This window comes from Dermacentor albipictus, chromosome 10, assembly GCF_038994185.2.
Source record: "Dermacentor albipictus isolate Rhodes 1998 colony chromosome 10, USDA_Dalb.pri_finalv2, whole genome shotgun sequence".
NCBI lineage: Eukaryota > Metazoa > Arthropoda > Arachnida > Ixodida > Ixodidae > Dermacentor > Dermacentor albipictus.
This window is the reverse complement of record NC_091830.1, coordinates 22,848,778-22,867,153: the sequence shown is the minus strand read 5'-3', so window position 1 is coordinate 22,867,153 and position 18,376 is coordinate 22,848,778. Positions and strand designations below refer to the sequence as shown.

Sequence of the window (18,376 nt, the reverse complement as noted above, 5' to 3'; positions counted from 1 at the left end):
GCAGCCTGCTATTATTCAATAATAATTCATTTCTTACCTAGGGCACTTGTCTAAGTTCGCGATAATCATCGTTAAGAGCTCGCACATAATTCACACAATTACCCGGATGTGAACGAGCACCGCATACTTTGCAACCAATGAGACGCAAAAAATTTCATGCTAATGCCGCATGGAAGTGCTGCACCACAGAGCTGCGAGTGGTCATGCAGCCATAACACCCTCTACCCTCCTCCCTCGATCTGTCTCATATATCTTCAACCCAACCTTTTAATGCCACGAAGCGTGATGGCGCACGTTAATTTTCTCGCATGGTAAAGACTTTCCTATCAATCACAAGGCTATGCGTACCGGTTCTGACAGGCTCTCCCACCCTTCTCAACAAAGACTTATTCCTGTCCTTATGGGCTTCAGTGCGTAATTAGTCGCGTTCTTCGTGAACGTATAAACAAGGAGGAATTTCGTGTAATAAGCAAGCGATCGGATCGAGATTGCTGTTTAGTTTACCGATATAACGATAGGCCCTGAAACGTGTTTGAAACCTTTGACCCAGAGGTATTTATTCATACGTCCGCAACTGGCCTTTCTTAACACCATACAATAGAAAAGGAGCAAGGGTTATAGTGTTAGCATGAAAGCGTGACTTTTCTAAATTGCTGTAAACAATTGTATGAAGTTCCGCCGATATACAGCGCACATTTATCAGCTTCATCATTCTTTTCTTGTTGCCAAGCATATGTACTAGGCATGGAGAATGCGTTCCGATCTCTGATGTGTTTATAACAAACACTTTTAGAATAACAAAAGGTCCACATTTCCACATTAGCATTTCTAACTGACGTTCTTTACCTTAGAGGGACATTGAAGAGAAACGTTTGAGGGCTTTTCTAGTAGATTATAACTATGGAAGGGCAGGAATGCAGCTCTTAGAGTGACAATACGGCTTTGTAAGCCAGGCAAAACGCAAGAACCATACATTGTTTGGAAAACGGAATCCAAGCCCTGCTTCCAGTGAGAGTCTAGTTCACACGCACAATTCCATCTACGTAACACGAGCTGCTTGCAACGTAACCGGCTTCATGGCACACGACTTGGGCAAATCATCCAATGGGCCACTGAAGTGCGTCGCTCAGGAAGGAAGGGAAATAAGCATAACAAATGCAACGAGGCGATTCTAGTCATGTTGTAATGTAGTCTAGTTGTATTTTCGTTGTACATTTATTTTGTTCTCTTCAATCCAATTGTAGTCCATTGGCCTTAATAGTTATGTGTCTTGTTGATGATGAAGTGTTGACGACTAATTCTGTCATTCTTCCTTATCTTGCTTTATCGTGTTTGATACTCTGTACTTGCATTTTTATTTGTGTGTGGTTGATATATTGCAGTGTGTTTTGAAGCATGTTGCGCTCATGTTATGTGTTGCGCATGCTGTCTCGTGTCAAAGGCCTACTCAGGTGGCTTTTAGTGCCGCCTTTTGCCTTGGCACCAAGACGAACCGCTCTTAAGAATTGTTATGTCAATAAACAAATAAACAAACAAACAAAAAACGTGAGCATGACGTTACTGCTCGGCCCCGGTACGAGAGAAAGCAGGGTAGCAAGGTGGCTTGCGGACGCTAGTCGAAGCAAAGGGGGATGTTGTCTACGACGGCAGTGAAGCTCGCCTAGTGATGGCACGCTAAAGTGGCGTTTCACTTTCTTCCATCACCTCTAATTAACCAGCTTGAAAAATGATGTCCATAAAACGATCCCCATAAGGCGCCTTACAACAGCCAGTGTGTTGCCGAAATTTCCAATGGACCCTGGCGAGGGGACCTTTAAGTGGAATAGTGTTAGCCGTGTAACAAAATTGCAAGCACATTTGGCGAAGTAGAGCCGTATTGAATGTTTTCGGTTCAAAGTTAACATCAGTATTTACAAAATATGCACCAGCGATTCACAGGTAATTGCGGCACCGCATGCTGTGCGGTGCCGCAAACAGACAGCAGATGCAAACAATCCTTAGCAAACAAACAGCAGATGAAGCTGGCACTGAATCGTGGGTTGGTGTATATTGCAGCTGTGGATTTTTTCAATGAAATTGATGGCTACATGGAAGCTTGACGAAAAACTACTCATCGAAGCCCGAACAGCTGTTGGTGTTATCAACATAAATAGTCATATTTACATAAGACTGTTTTAGGGGTCAAACACTTTTCAATAGACTTGTATTTTCACGCCGTGCAAAATATACCCGCGAAGTCTTGCGGATAACTACAAGAGTGCTATAAGAGTGCAGACGGGGCTAGCCAATATGCGAATTGGCACGAAGAGAAAAATAAAACGGAGCTGGGGAGGTCATGTAATGTGCAGGTTAGATAACCGGTGGACCATTAGAGTTACAGATAGGGTAGCAAGAGAAGGGAAACGCAGTGTAGGACTGCAGGAAACTAGATGGAGGTGATGAAATTAGGAAATTTGCAGACGCAAGTTGCAATCGGCTGGCACAGGGCAGGAGTAATTGGAGAGGCTTAATCCAGCAGTGGACATAAAGTGGGCTGATGATGAAGATGATGATTAGAGTACGAGCTACAATACCGTGCAGCATATCGGGCCCTCTATCTGGCCTGAGTAGGCTATGCAGCTAAAGCGCTGACTGGTGAGTTTTACTTCGGAAACACACAATAAAGCTGCGTACATGATCTCAATGCATGTGGCGAAATCCTTAAATTGGAACGTAGTAATGACCTGGCAAACGGTATTGCCCATACGAGTGTTTACATTTGCTGCGTCTCGCAATTCATATATAAAAGGGCAGCGCTCTTTTGTTGCAAGATGCATTGACATTTTCTTCGTAATGACGTGATGCTTATGCTGCATTGTAGAAGAATATTTGTGATCTACCTCTGCAGTACATATTTATATTATGTTTGTATTTCAAGAAATATATAAATATCTCGTAATGTGTTACATGAAGTGATAAAATTGGAAACTAGGCAGATTTGTATAAGTCATTGAAATAAAGTGTAATAGCCCCATACACTCTTGTGCCTCTCCATAAAGAACAAAACAAGAAAATATATTCCCCGCCAACGTAATGCCACATGATGTGATGGCAATCCGAACCCTGATCCCGCGACCCCTTTTCTTCATTACACTTACAAAGGTAATGTTAAACTTCTTTTCCCCAAAATCTGTGTGCATGTGTGTGCGTCCATGAGTGTGTGTGTGTCTGTTGCTTTTACACGGCGACTGCTGCCTAATGACGGTAGAAGGAACCCGGGCAATTATTCAAGGAATGTTAAAGGCGCCTTTCCAAATTTATTCACACAACACCGTAAACCACACGGGAAAAAAATTCCTTTGCATTCGGAGGAAAAAAAAACCTTCGCAATGATCCCGGAGGTGCATCCTCACGAAACCACAACCTCCTTATAAAATTATGTTCGTTTTTTTTTCTTTGTTTGTTTTTCATTTTCAAATATTCATAGCCAGCCTAATATCAGTTTGTCTCGATGTGGTCATGAAGCGGGGGGCTACGTTGAAATTGAGTTCGTAAACGGATTGCGACATGGTGGTGATTAAAGCGCCTTTTGATTACACCGCCTCAGGCTGAACGGACAGTGCTCTTGGCTATTGGGACTTGGTGATAAATGAGCCTCTAATGAGAGCTATAGTTTATCTACCGGTCGGCAGGCCCTGGGGCACTCTCTCCCGTACCCTCCCCTCCTATCTTTGATGAATTTCAGGCAATCCGGTCATACAGTGTGGGTTATTCCCGGCGACCAATTACACATGTGGCCCGGTGGGCGAGCTGGCTCTTTGGCACAACTCGACGCTGGTGACAGCACAGAGCTGGCCGCCGGTCTTGCTGTCTCACTGCGCACAAATGTGCAGATACTGTATGCTACCTTTGGTTTTGAAGAAATCGCACAACACTTCCGGTGCGCCTGACCATTCCTGCAGAATAAAGAACACCAAATCTATAGCATGAAATTGTCTTGAAGGGCAACGCAGGGGACACTTGCATTCTTCCTAACTGGAGCGATTCTTCCAAAATCTGAGCTCTTTCTCGTAAAATGGCTGATTTCACCTCTATATGCTGGACATAACAGCGAAAGACGTTTCACTGGTTCTAACGCAGGACAGTTACCAAATAAATGATTGTTGTTTAGTCCAGTTAAACCTTTTTTGCCATTGAGTTGGTTCTTACGTCATGATACCACAGCGCGGGTAGGATGAGTACAAATGAACACACACAAAAAAAGACACAGTACATGCGCGGGCTTACAACTCAGTTCGTCCCTGAAGTTGCAAGTCAGCGATTGTCCTGTGTTTCTCGAATTGTCTTCGTTCTGGTAGGACTGCGTTCTCACCAAGTATGCTTAGAGTAATGCGGCAAAGTAGGCTGCTGGTGAAGGCAATGTTGTTCGGCCGAAGCCAATTACAGAGTCTCGAGCTTACCAGGAAGCTGAATCACGTTTACATGGCAGTGTCTCGTGACCACTCATGGTGCTGTGTGCATACTTCCCGTTCGATGGACTTGTATTGCAGGCCATAGACTGTCACATGCGAAACCTCAACTGTGCACAGAGATGACAACACAAAAGTCAGAAGTACTCTCGTCACATTTTATTATATGGCGCCTCCTGGAAAGGCTTCGTCTTCATAAATACACGTGCATCTTTGAAGTCAACACAAACTCAAGACCACACGCGAGATATACACACTAGACAATATATTGCATAGATCTGACAAGACAGAATGGCACTCACAACATGCCTGTCACGTGGAGAAGCAACCCTGTGAAACGAAAAATGAAATGTAGTCTGTATATTCTCGAAGTCTATTCACAGAGGAGAACACGTCATTTTGGCACTGGTGATTCATAATTCCGCCTCAGCTATTATGCAGATATACGCGTTAGCTATCTCTGTCTCCACGTAAAAACATATGTGCGAATTAAGCTTATGGTAAATAGCATTCATCAATGCACACGATACCTTCCTGGCAGTGAAACATGGAATGCTTATCTGAGATCACTTGTTTCAATGTCAATCAATGAACGATCCGATGAGAATACGAGCAGCACTGGAAGCTCCTCAATGGGCGTGACGCCCTAAATGCAGTTTCAAAAAGCGATGAATCTCTCTGATTGGTCAGTTGTAATGTATTTGTGAACACAGTAACACGATGCAGTACCTTAACTTACAACTAAGTGTGCGGAAATGCCGCAGTTTGTGCTCTAGTTCAGCTTCATTGTTATTTGAACATCCTTAGATGTAAAGACTTGCCCTCAGATATAAAGCAACGCCCGCTAATTTTGCATGGCTTCTTTGTATATTCGGGCAGAAACAAAGTGCAAGACTCGTTCGTTCCAGTCGCTGGTGAGGTTGCGTAATTGAGACAGGTGCGAGGTGAGAACGATATCTCTAGCTAATTCCTTGTGTTGTGTCGTCAATGTATCTTTAATATATCATACCGATTCTGTACAGAAGTGAGGTGCAATTATTTAGGCTTGACCTTGAAGATAAAAATTGTTAACCGTGGAATAAATTTATTTGTTATTGATGCCAAGCAATTACTATGATAATGAGCTTTTCTGATTCTAATTTTTTAGAACATTTGTTCTATTTAACAGCCAAGCCATGTTTCCGGCAATGTGGTTCCCAATAAATTGGCAGGGGCTGCGTCGATCCCAATTGCTTTTGGAAGGTGAAGTAACCGGGGATTTGAACCTCGAAGCACCGTAAGGACGCTGCGTATTTGGCTTCAGTAACTTCCAAAGCTTCAGACAGCGCGCGCTAAGTTGCAGCTGCTTTCCCCTCGTGTGTACATGCCTGAAACTAGTGGTAAGCATGTTCATGAGTGAACATCGGATATTCCACTTCTTTTTCACTGCTTCAAGTTGGCAAGCAGCTGAATTGAATCAGCTTTACTACCACCGTTCTCATATAATAATATCACAATATCACAATCTGCAATCACTACTTTGTAGCCTTGCAAATAGAATTCACTAAAGCAGTTCAAGAAAGAAAAATGCGTCAGCAGTTCAATAGGCGTCGATCCCGACAGAAATTATGGAGGAAGCTGGAAGCTTGAAAATGCAGTCGCGAAACCATGAGAAATTTAACCCCATTATCCCACACTTATCCCACTGGGACTGCCATGAACAATGGGACACACTGGTGAAACCTTTTCACGGTGGTAATGGGTGAATTCTTTGTCAGGTGCTTTGCAATGGAGTGCGTTTTAGAAAGACGGCTATTCATTTAAAAGAATTCGTCACCAGCAGTCCTTGCAAAGGGTTTCCGCAACTTTCGCTGCTCCACTTGCAGGTCAGAGAGGGGCTGTCTCGTCCACCATCTCTTCACGATTTGCCACAGTTCACCACAGCCGAAATGCAGGATACCTCACGAACTGCCATTATGAGACCAAACATACTTGCAGACCACGCAAGCATAGCCACTGCAGATGGAACATGAACAGGGTAATTCGTCACGCTATTCAGCATTGTGAACACTACACATCACAACACGTAAATCACACACAGTTCACCAGAACACTCATCCGCTTACTTTCACAATGTGTCAGCGTCTCTCAACACTGAAGTTCAAATTTACACGAGACCTCAGGGCCACCCACGAATCTTGAAGGTACTGCTCGAGCTGTTGGTACGCTGTCGCTACCATATTGGAGCTGGGCGCAGAACACCGAGCGTTTATCATGGCAAAAACGTCCACAACACAGCCAACCGAAGCATGGTACACACAAGTCAGCAACGTTCGGGCAGTATTCCAGCAACGATCACTTCCCTCCAGTCTCAGTCATTGTCCGCTCACAAAGTGCCACGAATCTCAGGCGCTACACTCGTGTTCCTCATGTTTGTATACACACCAGTCACGTTCACGCTGCTCTGTGCAGTTTCGGAACTATCGTGGCTAACAGGACGTCACCGGGGCTCTATTTGGTAAACACTACTTGTCGCGCCCACATCACAAATGAATTGTTTGTCGGGCACTCTCGAAGTCCCCAACGTAGTTCATTGTTCCACAATGGTTCCACCATTTGCCGAATCGTGCAGCCGTTGAGTTTGTCGAATTTGCCTTCTGGCAGTCCCACCGTTCACCAACACATCACAAACGCGCCCGCAGCGAGCCTCTCGGCAGCCCAACGGAACGAAGAAGGACAACTTAATCAAGAGCTGAACGGGTCGCCACCCATTCTGCCGAGTCTCAAATGGACAAAGAGGGCCTCTTCTTTCCGTTTCGGTTGGACTTGTGCGACTTGCCGAATACGATGCCGATCATCTTCGACACTGTCATGGCGGCGCCCGCCTTGCGGCGTATTGGCAGAGTCCTGAGTGCCTGCAAGGCTCTCGTTTCGCGGATCAAGCTCTGGAAGGCCAGCGATACGCCCACGTAGTTCTCGGCCGCCGACACCTCGTAGAACTGCAGGTGGGAAAAAACAAGGATAGAGAGTTTTAGAGTTCGGTATGTCAGCAAAGCGTGACAGTTTCTCGTGCGCGTAAGCGTTGCGTTTTCTACGCGGCATACATGCACTGTACACTGGTGGATTCAACGGATGGGACCTGTAGCACCGAACATCCCCGAGACAAGTGGGCACTCTTTGTGACACATGATTCGATTGTGACTCGAGGTTTATATAAGTCGAGCAGAACATTCCCGCACTGGCGATATTAGGTGCATAGTCAGGCGTGCCTTTAAGCATGCCGAAAGCACAGCGCACTATTTTAAACCCCAGTGTCCTCCTTCTAACCCCTCTCTCTGCCTTCGATGCCACCCTGGATTCACAACTAGCAAGGGGTGGATGCTACGCCTGCGTACACGAGACAAGTTATGCGTTACCAGCTTTATTCCACTTATTAATCATTAAAGGGCGCATTCAGGCCCATGTCCAGAGCTAAAATTATAAAAGAAGCATATTTACAAGACACAGGCGCGCTATAACAGACAACGTGGTACAAACTTAGGACAAATTATAACAAAACAAATACCCCCTATGCCTGCACATTCAGAACAGATAACAACCATTTCATAGGGCCTATAAAGAAAGTTTTATTATATCGACAAAAATGGCGTAATACATAGTTTTGGAAACTACGCGGCAGGCACCAGGAAAAAATAAATCCCACTTACAGGAGGAAGTTAATTACAGACGGTTTATGTAATTCAAGCTGCAACGACGGATAGGTCCTGCTGTAGGCCCTCATAATATCGGCAACGTCTTTCAATTTATAATTTTGTCCACTGCAATAATGTAGCTTGGGTTAGTTGGTCTGTATTACTGTAAAATTTAGTTGCGTTATCGGGTGGGACGACAGTTAAATGCTGGGATAACACACAGCATTACACGTTTTCTATGTGTTTGCCCCCTCCACTGTAGATCTAGATAATGTCTCGTCTTTACCAAGTCCATCATGTTACTAAGTCAATATGACCACAGTAAAGAGCGCCTATTCCTCGGGCACAACTGATGGATTTTGTCCATTGGAAGAACGATCAGCAGTGATGCCTTTGCGAGAAAATCACGTTTCTACGGTGCTTCTTTAAATACACATACACATATTTGCATTTTTCTATAATACTCCTAAACAGCTTTCAACGCTCATAAATAGTGCACCGCAGTTACTTTCTTACCATTATCGGACATAAGGAGTAGCATTGCGATTATTATTTCCTTTCTTATTGCTTCACGAGAAAGCAGGATGGAAATATCTCATCATTGTGTACAGTACTGAGTAAATTTCCAACCAGCCGTGGTTGCTCAGTGGCTATGGTGATAGGCTGCTGAGCACGGAGGTCGCGGGATCGAATCCCGGCCACGGCGGCTGCATTTCGATGGGGGCGAAATGCGAAAACACCCGTGTACTTAGATTCAAGGTGCACGTTAAAGAACCCCAGGTGGTCGGAATTTCCGGAGTCCTCCACTACGGCGTGCCTCAAAATCAGAAAGTGGTTTTGGCACGTAAAACCCCATAAATTTTTAATTCCTTATTAGCCACACGACTCAGGACCGAGAAAACCGCTAACTGCGTTATCAATGTGCGTTAAGATTACCTGGCAGTGGAAATGAAGCGACGCCTCGTGGCCGTCATCGACGCCCACTTGGCGGCAGTGCTCCAGGTCTCGCTTGTTGCCGAGCAGAATCATGGGCGCTGAGCGGGCCCCTCGAACCGCCACAAGGGTCTCGAGGAGGGCTCGCGCATGGTCGAAGCTGGACCGCTCGCAGATGCTGTACACCAGCACGAACGCGTCGGCCCACGTGATGTGGTCGTACAGGCAGCCCGTCACCTGTGTGATCGGCAAGCGACGACACTGTAAGTGCGTGCTGTTCGCCACATGTAGCGTAAGCAGTCAAGATGAGCTAGAAAAGAACAGTGGCGCGGCCCTCCGCACAGCCAAAGTTTTGAGTGAGATCAGTGAGTCCTCGTTCAATTAATTGCTCGATGAAAGACTATCTGATCAGATGATCATTCGGCTCTGGGATGAATGAATTCGAGAATGATCAATCCATCGATCAATCCACCACAGAGCATGTGGCTTATTCCAAACATGCACTCTAGAAAAGACAGTTCCTCACTCGTGAACAAATGGAAGAATATCCGTTACATTTTTATAATGAGTCGAGGTAATGCCGGAATGGCGAGATTCAACGTTTCTTCAGCGTCGAGCGCCGTTGTTTTTAAGTAAATATAGGTGGACGAACATGCTGGAACCATTTACCACCTTTCAAGTGTTAGATGTGTTTTCGCGGACTGGTCATTCGCCAATGACGCTCACCGTAGCCCAATGAATTGTCAAAACTGTACTTGTCTAGAAGACCGACAAGCCTGGCGTCTCGTCCGTTGCACGGACGATTCCAGAGGTGCGAGGTTAATTTCAATCTGCGCATACCACAAGTGGCGCTACTTGCGCATTTCTGCACGTGCGTGTGTGTGTGTGTGTTTGCGTGTGTGCATCTTGGGGAAAGGATGAGGGGAGGCGATACATCTTTCTCGGAACACTCACCATGCAGCACGACGAGTCCAGTATTTCGACGTCTGTCGCCACGTTGTCAAATGTCACGTTGTGCCGGTACAGCATGTCTGTGAAAGAGAAATGCCATAAGAATGTATGAGCATCTTACAGTGCAGACGTGCTGAGTCGGGTAGTTTGTTCAGTAAAGCAAGCAGTTTGTTCGATCTTTGTAATAGAATTCGTGAAACCAAACCTTCCGGCCTTTATCAGAAGTGACGTGGAATGCCTTTATGACATCTAAATGTTTAGCACATTGCATTTTTTTCATTTGCGCAGTTTCTTTTCATGCCATGTCTATTTAGACAGAGCATCCTATTATTAATTTTTCCCTGTACTGGAAGCGGTTGTCGGTGGACAGATTATTTTGCTGTCCTCGCAGAACCACTTTTAATGGTGCGGTGAGGAGCGAATTAACGTTGACACACCTCACATAGACATTGGTGCCTGCATTTTTGCAATAGTTGTTTACGCGAACCAAGCTCTTATTAAAAAAAAAGATACTACAAAAAGTCTTAAAATAAACCGAAGCTTGTATCGCAACAATATCTTTCGTTCTGGTAAACTGTCTGCCACTAGGGCAAAATTGTCGGAACCACTTCTATATTTACCTTAGCTTTCCTAATTCTTAAATATCGCACATTAAAAGGACACTAGCAATTTATTCGCAAAAATTCTAGCTTTTAAGTTAGCGTAACCGAAGTATATTATAAACTGCCTGTTCGAAACACACCTCATGCATATTCCGATAAAGAAAGAAAATGTCCAAAGCAATAGACGCAATGCTACTCACCTTTGCTTGAGCTGTATTCTCCTATGTACCGCTTTGTGAGGTATCGCACCGTGACAGCTGCACAAAAAGAAAAGAACAAGAAAGGAAGCTCAGAAAGGTTCACAGCTATTCATTCATAAGCAGTTGATGGAACTTTATTGAAATGTTTTAGAAAATGTATAATCACAAGTTTACACATATTCGACACATTAAAACATGAAATCAACCAACACCATCGACAAATTTTGAATGAGTAACTTTGCAAGAAATTTGTAGATTGGAGACGTCGCTGTTAATTAGCATCAACAAATAAGCAAGCTAACAAACAACACGTCGATGAGCAACTCCAAAAATTAAGTCATTACTGAATGGCCGAGTTGAAAAACACTTCGCTTATGTAACATGGCACATGCGTACAACAGAAAGAATATATGGGAACGTATTCTTGCCTTGTAGATAAGAAAAAAGGACATTGCAACGAGAAATCACGCTGACTAAACGAGGTGCACAACTGAGCTCCTAATTAACGCCTTATACGAAAGAAACTTATGCATTGTCGACTTATTTACTAAATCCTTCATCAACTAGTTCACACAGGAATCTTAGCGCCATGACTTTAGAAACAAAATAATAGATATCAAGCACAACTTCGAAGCATTCCCATCCCAGACAAAAAAAGACATAAACCATCCCATTATTGTGAGGTCACCTATATAAAGAACAATTCAGATTTACAAACAAGAAAACGCTCAATTCGCAGATATCGTGGTAATCAAATGCAGCATCTGGCTTATTCCGACAGAGGTGTAGAGTCAACCACTACAGCAAAGGACAGAGTAAGCCCCGGGATGCGTCACCACGACCCGACACTACTTCTTCACCCACCCAGGAAGTCCGCTCCCCCACTCGGCCTCGGGGGGAAAGGTCAGTGTCCGGTAACAACGGGAAAGATGTAACAAAATATATCGGGAGAGAGTGACGGAAGAAAATGAGAAAGAAACCATCGTGGAATCCGCATTGAGCTTCGGCCTAATCGCGGCGAAACTTGTCCTCGCCTCTGCTTCCGCGATGCCACAAAACTTCGCCACAATTTGGCCTCCCACTGCTCCCAACCACTCTAACCTCTTCGTATGATCTAAACGGAGCAAATAGAGCACAAACGGACAAATAGGACAACAAATTCGCGGCCCCAGAAAGTCTCGAGACGACGGTGACAGCGCGGGTCGAGCACCTATTCCAGGCCCCAGGTTGCTAAACTGACAAGCGAGACCGTTTTGTCGCCCACTTAAAATCATCAATTCGGGACCACCCTCCAAGCGACCCGTTCCCCCCGAAGAAAAAAAAAATGGGGCTTTAAAAGGGCCCCTCGCAGTCGTCCTACCGAGCGGTTCTGGTGACCGTACGCCGAAGTGACAGCCACAGTGGGCTAAAGCAGCCACGTACCTGTCTGTCCGGCTGTCCTGGACCGAAGGGGTCCCTCAAATAGCACGACTTCTTTTTGCTCGCTAGCCTAATCTTCTGCGGAGTCCAAAGGGCACCCTCTTCTTTTTTTGCAGCAAGCGCCAGCTTGCTTTGGTTCGTAAATTTTCCCAAACACCGCGACGCATCACGTGCTTTATCTGTGCTTTTTCGCTTGGACCGTGAGGGTCCACCTGGTCTACCGTGACTGCGAGATTCGAAAACAGGCGCAACTGCCCAACTTACTTTCTGTTACCTTCGTTCACTTAAACGTGGTCGGCGCCTAGTTTGCCTAGAAATAGTGCGGCACGGTCACGCTGTATCCGCGTAGGATTAGATTTTCTTTAGCAGCTCCGTAAGCCTAGATTTTATACTCTTCGAGACAAGCCAGTGCGCCCAGGCTAGGGCGAGATTTCGGTGCGAAAGAACGACGCACTTCCCAGTATAGTTTCCGTACTCATGCTGTCGCACAGTGAGCGTTCGAGCACGAACAAATAGAACAACAAAAGACGGCGCACAACGTAGGCAAGCGTTGCGTACGTCCGTTGTAAGCCTTATAGTAGCAGTGTGCATCGTACGCTATCTCGTACGCTATGGTGCGTAAATCTTACGCGTGCTTTTCTTCTAGTGTCTATTTGCACTGAAACATTCACTTTCCGCGTCGAAGAAAGGGCGTATTACCGCTTTCTGCGCTTCTTGTTATCCGCCTTTTTGAGTACAGTGCAGTTTTACCTGTACGATCCCAGCCATTGTGTGACTGCTGATGGCCTAAAATTGAGCCGCACATAGACACAGACGTAAAAAAGGCAAAGATAGCTGGTACAGACTTCCAACTGCTTAATTTTTTGTCAGGAGCCACCAGCTTAAGAAACTTTTCACGCGTTGCACATTACACCCGTGTTCACAGATGCATACATTCTAGACACGTATCACCCCTGATTAGTCCTTGCCTTTGCACGAGGTCGCGGGATCAAATCCCCGCTGCTGCGGCCGTATTTCGAGGGGGGGGGGGGGGGGAGGCGAAATGCAAGGATGCCCTTGCCCTCCGTGCAGTGGGGGGCACGTTAATGATCCCCAGTTAGTCAAAATTAATTCGATGTCCCCCCCTACGACGTGCCTCATAATCACACCGGGGTTTTAGCGCGCAAAACCACACAATATAATGGCTTTATTATCTATCAAATTTGGCTCCAGTCATTACCTGACGTTGACATATGCATTGCTTCGTCTGAGTTTCGAGGTGCCTAACTTAACTGGACGTAGTTTAACCTTTGCTGTCTTCGCACCTTAATGTTGTAACATTGTCCAGGATAGCAACCGGGCCTCGTGACGATACAAACTCCTGGCAGGCCGATCTCGAAATTATTGCAATCAGAACCGTAGTTGGGTTGATGCCGGTTCAAGTTCAGAATATGTCAAATGTGTCCTCCACGAGATTGTAATGTGACAGAGAGATTAGGAATCATAAGTTAAGCTTAGTGCTTGATGCAGTGCTTATATATTCGTGTTATTGTTTCATATGTGCTGGGAGTGGCGCTTCATAATAAATGATGAGGCACTATAAGTATAAGCAGAATTAGTTAGGTTACGAGGAGTGGGTACGTAGTGTCAGTTGATCAAGGACATAAAAAGTTTGCAGGCAGCCTTAGGGCATAATAGGATCTTAAGTTTACACGCATTAATTGCCCTGGGCATGGGAAGTATACGTTGATGTTGACGGATAAATCACAAGCGATCTTCATGCTATAATTTATTACAGTCGCCCAAGTGTATCATAATTGCATGCGAGAGGGGTTTTTTTTTTCGACATACACGTATTTCTCGCTGTCCGATTTCTCCATACTGAAATTTAGACCGCGATATCCTACTGAAAAAATTTCAAGTCGGAACCTCAACTTTCTGATTCTTCCCCACAGTTTAGCTGTTGTGCTCTTCTGTTTTCCTGTCGTACTTCCGGTAGGTTTGACCACTTCCCGTGATTCAAGAACGACACTGAGAATGCTACCCTACGCGGAAACCAGACAGCATTCTGCTGACCAATTTCCAGTGCCTCACACGCGTCGTAACTTTCGAGACTTCAGGCTCCATTTCGACAGGATGGTTACGGAAACTACCTTCGGTAACCGTCCTTCGTGGCATTTATGTCGCGCCGAGCCACCGACGGATAAAATGTGGACATTCTTCGAAGCTGACAACACAATTTGATCGTACGTTTCCCAGCCTCCAAGCTCTTTGCGAGGCGGCCCCAGCGTAATTCTCACTGCCATTGTTCCATCGCTCTGGCGACGTACGACGAACAAGTTGACGTCTTGCGCAGATCTCTCAGCGGGTTTCCGGCACCCGGTCAGCACTGCATTTGGCGCCGAGCCCCAAGAAGAATAGCAGGCCACAAATTTCGTATCGAGATGTGTGATCGTGCGCCTTTTCCGTGAATCGAATTGTCTTGTCGTTCAGCAGATAAGTTGTCTGGTACTACTGTTCTCGAGTGTTTAAGCTGGGACACCTTCTCCTAGCTGTATTTTTTTTATTTCATCTGTTTTCTAATATGAGCTCTGTAATGCCAAAGCACAGTTCTCTATCACGGAAAATTAAAACTCGTTTACCTTTCTTTCAGGCCAAGCAAAGTACATTTGTACAAAAAAGATAGCAATGAAGTGTTATGAGTTCCAACCAACTTAGGGTAAGATTACTTGATTAATAAATAAATGGTTCGCTTAGCTATCCATAAATGAACATTCGGTCTAGCGAGTCCAAAACGGAACTACAGGTTATGCGTTATAGGTTCCCGTGCTGAAATCAAAATTTTTACACATAAAACAAATCGTACCATGCGTGATGCGTTGAGCATTACAGGATTAACCCTGAACACATAAGCTTCGAAACACCCAAGGAAATTAATTCTAATTCGATTCAATTATGAGGCTTCATCTAATATTTCGCAGATGTCAGCGCTATGAGTAGTTTAGTATTACGTTCTCGTAGCTCTCATCGTACTGCCTTAATTATCGAACAAACGTACACAAAAGATGTGTGCAAAGGCTCGGACGACGACAAGGCACGCCTCTGGTTTGCTGACTTGTTTTGCCTAACCATTTATTGATATGATACTCGCACAGAATTAAAGAACTACGGTTTGCAAGTACGGTGCCCTTAAAGCCACACGAGGATGCCCGTAGTAGGAATAAAATAAAAGTGGCACGCAATTCACCCCAAGCTGTTCAACTTAGCCACGTCGGGACATCCAACGTATCTATTTCTTAGTGTATGGCTTGCTTTCTTGCTCTTGTATAACACAGTAGTCAAAAGTGTGCCGTGTGCCCACCCTTGACTTGCGCCATTTTTTTTCCGTCACCACTTTCTGTGCAAGCCCATCAAACAACGCCGTCCAGTCCAGCAATTGTTGTACTAACATGTCGAAACATTGGCTCCGCAAGAAGACGGTTTAAATGTTCAAATATTGTACATAATCTCGTAAGAAAAATAAAGAGATTTGAAGAAAACATGCCTTTGGGGTACAAAGAGAGAGGGGGGTATCACGTATTGTTGGAGTTAAATTGGCTCTTCGTACTCTTTGCCTACCACCCCAACTAGTTTTATGTGCTGCGAAGTCATCCCCGTTACTGGGACTAACGCGTCTTTTCTCTTTAGTTGATGCTTTCGCCAACGTGTTACGTACGCAACAGTTTCGCAATCAAGAGGGTTCGTATTAACCCGTAATATCAACGTAGTTATATTCCGCATAATATCAACCATGTTGATAGATTACATTAGTAATTACAATGTGGTACCCTGTGCAAATTGTACCCGGAGGCATTGTGCACGGGATGAGGCGTAATCATGGCCTAGATTTCCGTATGTGTGTTTGCGTGTACGCGGGGGGAGGGGGGAAGGGAGGCGCTTTGAGTTTCTAACTATCCTTGGATCTGCACTACGACTGCGGAAGTGTAGATAGCTTCTGGAATCACACCCGGAAATGTTCGCGAGTGGAGGTTATTAGTAGAAACAAAGAGATATAGAGATAATTATATTGATGACATTCCGCTTACGGCAATCAAGGCAAATATATAAAAACAGAAAAGTGGACTCCAACACTTACAGAGCAATTTCATAACATAATGTTTCATGACTTGACGTCCTGTCATAACGTTCATAAAAAATATAATGGTGTCTCACAAAACGTGAGGCGTTTCAAACTTAGAAGACGTCAAACACGCTGTATGCTCTCCCACCACCCTCTGTCCGCCAAAAAGTACACTACACAGTACTATATTTGTGTTTGTTCTTTACCCTAGTTCCAATGATTTGCTTGTGCCTGTGTTGTTTTAGTACTTATCAATAAAGCTTTTCTTCTCACTGTTTTTAATCGCGATCCATGTAATTCTTTCAAGAAAGTTTTATTCGGCTACCGGTATTCATTTCCCTGTTGCTACTTTACTAAAAGTTTGCACCAGTCCACATTCCAGGGGTCAAAATGCCGATAACAGATCTTGCGCAACTTATCTGAGAGAAAGCAAGAAAACACACTTCTTCCCTCTTTCCATGTTGTACTTTTATCACTAAGTTGTTAAGAATGAAAGCGGCAAAAAATTTCTGGTTCTCATTTTGGTCGATGAAAATGTGCTCAAATGACCATTGGAGCAACCACAACGAAATTTCGATGGGACGTTACGCACACCCAGAGGGTCGCGTGAGGCAAGCTACGTTGCCAGAGAAACGTAGTGAGTTGCAGAAAAGTATTTGCTCGTACTGTATCAATTTGTCAATAACGCAATATTTGGGCATTATCATTTCGTGACATTTTCGCATAGATTCGAGCTCGACACCGCTTTCGCCAGAAGCTTCGTTTGTCTTCGCAGCGACTCACTGCAAGACAGAAGAAAAAGTGCGGTAGACAGTAGGTAAAGTACGTTGAATACGAACTATTGATTCAAACTCATGACAACACGACAATGTGCACTTCCGTGCTGAATGCATTAACTACTGTTCAACATGGACCTTTGTCACTGTGCCAAAATTTTTGCAAAGTGATACGTTCCATAAAACTCAGAATGTGCTGGCTTCTGAGAATTTAGCTCGGCTGCAGCGTACAGGCAAATGTGTAGCTTAGGAATCCGACGTTGCGGGCATTGTAATATTGTTCTTCACTAGATCGCAGTTTCACCTGTGAAAGCCTCATTTATAGTAGCAGTGAATGAGATCGCATAGTCTGCAGATTTTTTTTCTAGATGTGGGAAGTTTCCTAGGTTAGTAGGTCATTCTCATCTCAGTTTTTCGCCTTAATGGTGATATGTATTTTGTCTGGTTGCCTTTCTTAAACAGTAATAATACATAGTTCAAGCTCTCCGAAGTTTCTTGTTAAACTTTTGCAGCAAGATTAAACTGGCTAGTCCACGTGTTCACTAAATCACGCCATCGGTGCCTCTTATTACACGGCTGATCACAAAGAAAACGAAAAACCACCGCCGCTTACCGGCACACACCATCAAAGCGAAACCTACCGCACAGATATCGTCCGGTTTTGGGCTGTCGTCGGCGTTTGAACGTGGGAACAGAGCAGGCAATCAGCGATGCCAAGGGAACCACGAAAGCATACGGACAAAAAAATACGCCCAATCTTATTCAGAAACTTGGGCGGATAGTAGCTGTCAGAACATAATCTTAATTTAAGCTGCTTTAAGAATAACCGAAGTCACTGCACTCTTGGCGGGCAGAATAAGGATTCCGTTCTTTTTGGACAACTATACTGTTTATACTTGCTGAAATCACGTGCTCTCCAACTCGCTCTCCTGCTGAAACCATGTACAAACAGACACAAATGCTCACTTGTTCTCGACCCTGTATGCATGGCAAAACCGAAGTAAAAAAGCTACGAATTCGTGAGCCTCAACTCGCCGATGCCAAGAAGGGGTAGGTATGTTTGTATGCCAAGGATGCGCACTCCTTTCCATCGCCATTCCATGCATACCAGCGGATATTGCCTGCCACGAGGTCTCCCACCTCGCCCAGCCCGAGCGTTGGCCGAGCCGAGTGCCCGGCAGGAACACGATACTGGTCGGCCGAAACGGGTGTCATGTTTTGAAACGCCGCAGGGTTCCTCGTTCGCGCTTTTCGTTTTATTTTCTTTTTTTCTCTTT

General features: G+C 44.9%; 2 protein-coding genes across 10 annotated transcripts in view; one reads left to right on the top strand and one right to left on the bottom strand.

The window, feature by feature from the left end:
* Positions 1–18,376, top strand: part of LOC135921697 (uncharacterized) — a 381,860-nt gene that overhangs the window by 59,619 nt on the left and 303,865 nt on the right. The window lies entirely within an intron of this gene.
* Positions 5,259–18,376, bottom strand: part of LOC135921704 (ras-related and estrogen-regulated growth inhibitor-like protein) — a 60,661-nt gene continuing 47,543 nt past the window's right edge. For both annotated transcript variants that reach the window (XM_065456011.1, XM_065456012.1), the window contains 4 exons: positions 10,806–10,862; positions 10,007–10,083; positions 9,056–9,289; positions 5,259–7,426 (listed from right to left, as the gene is read on the bottom strand). In XM_065456011.1, the coding sequence (XP_065312083.1) occupies positions 7,211–7,426; positions 9,056–9,289; positions 10,007–10,083; positions 10,806–10,862 (584 nt within the window). In that variant the 3' untranslated portion in view covers positions 5,259–7,210. The remainder of the gene's footprint in view (positions 7,427–9,055; positions 9,290–10,006; positions 10,084–10,805; positions 10,863–18,376) is intronic.